The sequence below is a fragment of the Pteropus alecto genome, unplaced genomic scaffold, assembly GCF_000325575.1.
Source record: "Pteropus alecto unplaced genomic scaffold, ASM32557v1 scaffold414, whole genome shotgun sequence".
NCBI lineage: Eukaryota > Metazoa > Chordata > Mammalia > Chiroptera > Pteropodidae > Pteropus > Pteropus alecto.
Window position 1 is genome coordinate 1235963 of NW_006435781.1, and position 8947 is coordinate 1244909.

General features: G+C 33.6%; 1 protein-coding gene across 1 annotated transcript in view; it reads left to right on the plus strand.

Annotated features, from left to right (window-relative positions):
* Window positions 1–8947, plus strand: part of DMD (dystrophin) — a 1580480-nt gene that overhangs the window by 800205 nt on the left and 771328 nt on the right. Inside the window, exon 44 of the mRNA XM_006911463.3 lies at window positions 7793–7968. Within this exon, the coding sequence (XP_006911525.1) occupies window positions 7793–7968 (176 nt within the window). The remainder of the gene's footprint in view (window positions 1–7792; window positions 7969–8947) is intronic.

The window sequence follows — 8947 nt, forward strand, 5'->3', positions numbered from 1 at the left end:
AACCTATCACTTTCTTATGTAGCAATTGTCTTGCAAATGTTCAGGAATCCCCAAAATATGTGTAGATTATGAATGTTACCTTTGAAGTTATTTATAATGATTTCAATGAACATGGAGAATCCAACCACATTCAGAGCCAAATCCACCTCACAAATCTTTAAACTTTGCCAAAAATGATCTGTTATATTTTCAATTGTAATGTTCTCTCTGAGGTTCAGTCCAGTATCTCCAACTGCCCAATTGATATCCTTTCCTTCACCCACATCTCCAGTGAAAAACTATATCCTATCTATTTACCTCCCAAATATCACTTGGTTCCATCCACTTTTCTCTATTTTTATCATTGTTACCCCTATCCATACTCCATCTCTCCTCACCTTAACTGCATCGATATCTCTTATTTGGTCTCACTACATCTACTCAAGAGCTTGTCTAATCCATTCCTTCTACCGCAGCCAACGTTGACCAGCACCTACCCTAGTGCCTGGCTGAATAGGCACTCAGTAAATAGTTGTTTAGTCAACGAATGACTTACTGGGTGAAAATATTAATAAGCATGGCAATTAACAATATGGAACTATAGTTTTTCACAGCCGATTAAACCTTTTAATCAAACATTTCCAGTCCTTAATCAATTCCATTTACACATCATCTTGCTTTTTAAAAACAATATTGTTGCTTTTTCAATACACTCACCACATACTTTCCATCCACCAACTGGCTTTTGAATAAATATTTGAAAAAATGATATAACAGCTCTAGAAAGAAGAATAAGGAATTTGAAAATTATCTTAAATATTCTGTCTAAAGAGCCAGTGTTTTTTGGTTGTGTGTGGTCTGAGCTATGGTGAAATATTTCGCGTTTTCAAAATCATCCTAGTAATTACATAGAAAGAATTTTATGCCCGAAGTTATGTGTTATATTACCAGGATCACTTAATAAGAAAGCAAGGATGGTCATAGACAAGTTTCTCCTTTTCATCAGAGAAAGGACAATTTGTTTTCTTAACACATCTAAGTAAATGGAGAGAAACACAACTCTTTAATGTTCCCAGGTTGTTCTCCTGAAGTTCTAATGAATGATTTAGAAGCCAAGAAGGATTGAATAAATCTGTGAACTTAAAGAGGCCTCACATTGATTTTAACAAAGTAAAGCCCATTAACTTCACAAAGTTTTGTACTTTATAACAACAGTTGTCTTTAAAGAAGGAGCTACTAGTTCAAATGCTTTCAGAGAATGGTAGAATACATGCATGCTCCACCAAAAGGCATTCGAATTATTAAAATTCTAAGGCCAAACATGTCTGAGGACAGATTTAACTTGTAGCCTTCAGTTTCAGATCACCAAAGTTAGAGATTTAACATATATACTCCCCTCCTCTTCAAATCTCTGCTTGAAATTGAGAAATATGGTTTTTTTTTTCTTTTATGCTTGAGGCGTTATTTTGGAGGGCAAAGAAAAGAGAAAAAAAGCCTGAGAAAACCTTACAAACCACAAGTAGTACTTAAAGCACTTTATGATGAATTCATTTGCTATATACATTAATAGTAGTGATAATAATGAATGTACATACATACATATGTGTGTGTGTGTGTACACACACATATATATATCTCATTGATGTGGATGAGATAAATGCATGCAAATGAAATTTTATTGTAATTTGATATTAGGTAAATGTCCCATTTAAAGAATTGCTACTGTACAAAATTTTTCTTTAGTTCATTGGCACAATGTTTGCTTTAGAAAAGGAATGCTTTAATTCTAGTTTCAGGAGGAATTATCATTATTCTTTTATGGCAGCCATTATCAGCAACAGATGGAGAATTATAGCAATGAGCATATCTCCTATTATACCACACAGGAAAAAGAGGGTAGTAGAAAAAATCTAACAAGACTCTCCTCCTATTTTCAATTCCTATAATGAACTAACAGAAAAAATGGTTTCAGCATTATTATTAGTGGGACACAATAAATGTTTACTTAAATGCAAATAAAATGAGACCAGGAGAAAGAATAGGCTAAAAAGTACATTTTATTTTTTTTATCATTTGTGGAGGCTGATGCTCTCTGATGTGATTTAGTTTGCTAATTAGTGATAAAAGATCCTTGTGTCCTTAGACAAAAGTTGAATCTGAGATGCATTTCATATTTGGAGACATATTTTAGGGTCAAGAGAAGAAAAAACTCCTCCAGTATTACCTAATTGCTGGAAAATCTTATACATATGTGAATGCTACCAATGAATAACACTAAATAGAAATATTTTGTAAATACTTATACAAAGGAAGGGCACTCAGCTCTCCCTGGGCTTTTAAAAGGCCCAGTAGAAGAGGAAACATTAATCTGAGCATTACAGATGAGTAATGACTTTGAGCTACAAAATTTAGCAGAGCAGTCAATGAAGTAGAAAGCCACTTAGTTTGACTGTGAATTGGGCCTAAGGTTGAAAGTAGGGAGCAGCAGAAGAGCAGGCTGCAAATGCAGAGGGAAGAACAGGCCCTTTCAACCTTCCCTGGTAGGCTAATGTTTGAACTTTATCTTGTAGTTAATAGGAAGGCATCATTCTTGATCTCCTCATTCTGGACTCTTGACCTTGGCCTTGATTCTTACCTCCTATAACTTTCATTCTTTACTCAAAAATGGCTATTTCTCTAAGCCATTTTTCACTTTTTTTTCGACCTTTTCTGTTTTTTTATACACTATTTTTTCCACTCTTTTCACTCTCTTATTCTTTTTAACTCCTGGATTTCCCAAATTTCAGCCATCCGTCAATCCTTGTCACTATCCTCATGAGACGCTCTCACATGGTCATCAGGTCTTCTACCAGGACAGAATCACCCGGTCTATGAATGATCCTTTTACTGAGTCTGCTATATGCTTTGGGCATTCATCCTTGTGTGTTACTTCCTTACAAAAAATTATCATCTGATAAGAGTTGAAAAATACTTTCTGGAGCATATTGAAAACTCTGAAGGTAGGAGCAACTATATAGTCTAAGGATTAACATGAGAGGCAAACTTATTTAATTTATCTTTGAGAACAGGACCAGAGATTGTTTTTCAGACTCTTGCTTGAATTCAAGGAACTGACAAAGATAATCAATGGAAATGATCTTAAGAAGGACAGAAAGAGTAGCGTGGTAGGTAAAAGATATGTGTAATATTTTTATGTAATTGTAAAATTTTGTCTGGCAGTTTCACAAGTCTTACTAGGTTCATATTATATATTTTCACTTGACCAATGAGTAAACTGAGTCAAAGATAATCTGTCTCAAAATAAATTAACAAAATTATAAGGAAATCACAGGATCAAAACCATGACACATCTGCTTATTCAATGAAGGTTTCTTTTCCTCACTTCTGTTTTTCTTAGTCTTTTGTTTTTAATTCTATTAAATTTATTGGGGTGCCATTGGTTAATAAAATTATGCAGGTTTCAAGTGTACAGTTTCATAATATATCATCTGTATATTGCATTGTGAATTCAACACCCAAAGTCAAAACCCCTTCTGTCACCATATATTTGACCTCTTTACCCTTTTCTACCCACCCGCTTTCCCTCTGGTAACCACTAAACTGTTGTCTGTGTCTATGAGTTTTTATCCCAATCACTTTTTATCTCTTCTATTTTCTACTCTACCTAGTTTGGGATATTTTGCCAATTATTTATCTCCTATATAGCTTATACAATTTATCATTGTACAATTTTTCATAACTGCTTCTTAGCTTATTCTTTTTCTTCATCACATTTTATTTTCTATTTGTGTTTTCATACTGTTTTGAAAATTTTTGAAAATACACGTCTTAAATTTCTGCAGTGTTTTCATATAAAACATATTGGGATTTTTGTTCTCATATCATTCCCTATATAAAAACATTGTAGTTCTTTCTTGCCTATAATTCTTCTTCCCTTCCCTCAATTTGACCAGACTTGAAAGACTTGAATATGTGCCATTTTCTATAATTTAGGAACATTTCTCTATTTAAAAATCATACAAGAAGTTGAGAATAATGCAGTGATTCTAAAACATGTCCATTTTACTCACTTGCCCCCTCCTACCTCCCACCTACCCTTTCTTTAATAGCTATCTATTTTGGATACCTTTGTCGCCTGACCCCTAGAGGTTGTGATTTGGTCTGCTTAGGGTGGACTTCTGGACTTTTATCTTTTGAAACAGCTCCCTAGGGGAGTCTGATGTGTAGTGCTTATTAAGAATGATGCTTTAATATTGTAATCTAAACACAATAAGCTTTCTAACTATGATAAATAATCCAGTAGATTTAATTATGATTTTCTTTCTGTCTGAAACTTAGATGTTAATTGCCAGAGAAATAGATATGGATGCCTATGAAAACGGAACATTAATATGACATCAAAGCTTGGAAATTTCACCAGTAGTGATAAATTTAGTACTTCAAATATTTAAATGCTTTAGAATTAAAATTAATTCATTTTTCACTAAGTGAATAAAGTTGATTGAGGTTTTACATTTAATTTCGTGAGTCAAATTTTATCTTCTTTGGGTTCAGAGGCTGTCTGTAAAACACCATGTATACATTTTTACTTCCTGTTTTGATTCATTATTTTGCTGTCTTATGCTTTGTTACTGAAAACACTCCTCAAGTAGATCATACACTGTAAATACTTCTGATTACAAAATCTTCTCACACAAATGCAATAGACTATTTAATGAGCTCTTCTTCACAAAATTAAAAAAAAAATCTGAAGACCCTGATTTGAGACTTCATATAAATGAAATTTAGATCTAACAATTTTAAAGCATTGCTTCATTCTTAGCAATTCAATTCTATCTCTTATCTGAGAAATAGAAATAATAAAACCTTTGTCTATTTTACAGTCGGGTTGTAAAAGTCACTGTAGACATCAGCCTTGAAGTAGAAGGGCCAAAATCAAAAATACAAAGCAAAGGAGCTAAGATAAAAATTCTGAAGCAGCTTTAGTTTATAGCAATGTAAACCAGCAACAGGAATTCTTTGATTACTTAACAAAGATTCAGAAGGCATTTACTCTATCATCTTACTACTACTCAATGTGTTGTTCCTGAATCTGCATTATCAGCATCCCCTTGAAGTTTGTTAGAAGTAGAGAATTTGGGGCCGTCCACAGACCTATTTAATCAGAATTAATAGTTTACCAAGATCCCTAGGTGATTTTTGTACATGTTCAAGTTTGAGATGCACCACTATAGCATATACCTAATAGATGTACCATGTATTTTAATAGTTCTGGGTATTGGACACCAGTGAGGGTACAAATTAGTCATAATTTTTTTCCTCTAACTGCTTCTCTGACCTTTGTTTTAGGCAAAGATTTCCCACTTCAGCAGTCATTCATGATTGCATGATCTAGCTAGTTTCAAACCCTATTGATTCTACCTTAATAGTTTATGTTACCTCCAGCCTTTCCTTCCTGGTAGACTGTAAAAACTCTAGTTGTAGCCCCAGTTCCTATCTCTCAGACTCCTATCCTAGTTGTTTTACCTGTGTCCCTGTCTTAACATTAACCTAAACTCTGCCTCATAATTATATAGAAGCAGAGCTTTAGCTCTGACACTCCTGTGCTTAAAACTGAAGTTATTTTCTGTTGCCTCCCGATGAATTGAAACTTTCTTAAAAAACAAAAAGTCCTCTCTGCTCCAACCCAATATACACCCTGGGCTGAACCCTTCCCTAAACTACCATTTTTATACAGTGACATAGAGCCCAAGTGCGTACTCCTAATCAGAACATGGAAATTGCACATTATACGCCTTACCTTCTGCCATCTCCTCTCCCTCTTGACCTTTCATGTGCCCATGGCCTACCCATTCATTAAATTCCAAATTGCCCCCAGAGGTCTCTCTTGTTCATCTTTCCCTGAGATCATCCCTCTTCTCATCTGTCATATATTGAACACCTTGCTTTCTCTATCCTACTGTATATAGGTGGTATAACAAATTAGCCCCTGCAGCAGTGTTTATGTACTGCCTAAAACCTAGAAAATTGTACTTATCTTTTTTTAATCTTTAGGATACCCAATGATAAGTATTAGTACTAATGATACCATGGCAATAATGAGACTGAACTTCTTCAATCTTCCCTCCTCTTCTTCTCCTCAACTTTCTTTGAATATAGACTCACGCATTCACTCAACAGATACTTATTGAAATCTCTCATCCACCAAATATTGATTATACTAAGCATTAGTCCTACTCAGTGATGAATAGGTCATAGTCCCTAACCTCAAGGAATTTATAGTATAGCAGGAATATAGACACAGTTTGTTATGAATGGGTATACCTGTTACTAAAAATGACTGACTTATGAAACAATGATCTGAATAGGTGGTAAAGAGTGAGGTGTAAGTAATGGAGCAAAGTCAACTAACTAGTTGGAAGGAAATATCACATGTTTACTAGAGCATATATCATGCATATTTAAGAGCATATGGTCAAGAAAGCTTAACTGCATAGTTTCATATTTATTGCAAGGTACCGTGTCCCTGGAATAATGGCTTGTTATCTTTTTTTTTTTTTTTTTTTTGCTGATTTATGGAGTCTTTTAACTGCTAAAGTTATACTACCAAAAGTTCTAGTATTCAAAATATTACATAATAGTAGTTTAAAAATACCAAGAAGTTTACGTGAAATCAGAGTTTAAAAGAGATTTGACCTAGTCTCAGAAGACATACATTCATTCCTTTATTTGGCAAGCATGTTCTGAGATTTACTGTGTACTTGATATTGGGTCAAGGGACAGAGGAATAGATAATTAGATAATGAGAATCACATTTATCAGGAAAGTATTTTGCATACTGACTTTATCCCATTAATACATAAAGATTTGTGAGTCCTTTAGATTTAAATATGGTAGGTATCTCAAGTTCTCATATTACTTCATTTTTTAAACTTCAGATTTAGGAATGGGTTATTGCCTTAAAAACTCTAGTTTAACCTTTTTATAAAAAAAAAGGAGAGTGCCATTTTTATTAAATGATCAAAAGCGTTTTTGTTTTTATGTTTATTTGCTTTTAATAATCTCTTTTTTAACGGAACTGTTTTTACATTCTTCTCTTAAAATTTAATTTAGGATAAAAAGTAGAAGATATTTAAGTTTGACATCATCAATGAATAACTCATGAAAAGGTTCTGGTGGCTATAGATTATTTGTTAAATTTATTGCTGTACTTTAGGGATTTCTTGATAAGCTGCCCCTAATAGCAATTATTTCTCAGTTTTATAATGCAAAATACATTGATGGAAACAGAATTTGAAAGAAATTTTCTTCAAGTATAGTAATGAATTTTTAAGTATGTCTAGAGGTGTTTTCCTTAATATTGTGAGTAAACTATGTATGTTCTTTTTCGCCTCTCATATCAACTGTCATTAGAAATCCAAATACTTTATTCACATTTAAATTTTACAGAACTTCATAGACTATTAAACATTGAGCATCCTTGTGGGGACAAGAAATCGAATTTGCTCTTGAGAAGGTTTCCAGCTAATTGATTTGTAGGACATTATAACATCCTCTAGCTGACAAGCTTTACAAATATAAAAAACTAGAGCTGAACTGAGAGAGTTCTTTTTTTACTGACACATAAAAGGTGTCTTTCTGTCTTGTTTCCTTTGGATATAGGCATGTCAATTTCATAGAGAAACTTTCACATGGAGCTTTTTTATTTCTTTCTCTCCCAGCAGAACAGCATGTGGTAGCACATTGTTTAATCTTTTCCCAAGTAAAAGGACATGGGGCTTCATTTTTGTTTTGCTTTTTTGGTATCTTACAGGAGCTCCAGGATGGCGCTGGGCAGCGGCAAATTGTTGTCAGAGTATTGAATGCAACTGGGGAAGAGATAATTCAACAATCCTCAAAAACAGATGCCAGTATTCTACAAGAAAAATTGGGAAGCCTGAATCTGCGGTGGCAGGAGGTCTGCAAACAGCTGGCAGAAAGAAAAAAGAGGTAAGGTGACAGATGAAATAGGAATTCTAAAATTTAGCAAAACTATTTAAACTGTCCTTTAAAAAAAATTTTATGAAACATTATAACCAAGAGCGAAGACACTAACATTAAGGAAACCGTCAGCAGTTAATCGATAGCAATAATGAATTTTTTCTTCCTTTTTCTCATATACGGAAATGTATAGCTGTTGCTACTTAAGTAGGCAGTGCTTTTCTACTATTTTAAACTTTTGTTTGTTTTAAAAATCACATGATTATTTAAATATAACTGTCTTCATTACATTCCAACTTTAACACACTGAGTCTCAATTATTTTTTTAAAGATGAGAAAAGGAAATTATAAAGGACTATTTTGTAGGAAAGACTGCTCCTTGGCTAGATTTTTTAACAATTACAAATGTGACCGCGATGCTGAAAAACATGATAGTAATGTTTACCTGATAGTTCTACTGCATTTGTTAGTACATTCTTGAAGAGGGACTTGGGCCAAAAATGTTCAAATCTAAAGGGGAAAACAAAATCGCAGAAAGGTTATTGTTGAATTCAATCATCATTTAACTTTCTCTTGGAATGCATTGAAAATACAGAAAGCCAAATATCTGCTGCTGCAGTTGGAAGGCATAGATATTTTTATAAATGGGATTTTCTTTTACGCTTCCAGTTGTTGGTGCTAATGTTTCCTGTTTCATAAGGGAGAACTTGGCCAGCCTTTATTTACCAAATGAGACTATTGTTGTAAACAATGAAAACTCAGTTTTATTGCCAAGCTCTTGCTTCCTACCTATTATCTACATAATAAGTGGATTTTAATATTCAGAAAGCTAAAACAACTCTTTGATGAATGTCTTTGGTGAGGATGTATTAGACAGGTTTTGGAATTATGCCCATTGTCTTTGTACACCTCCTCTTGAGCCTTTGCTCATGTTGCATTATTCAGAAAGTAGATAAAATTCATATTCCTGTACAAAATGGATGCATTG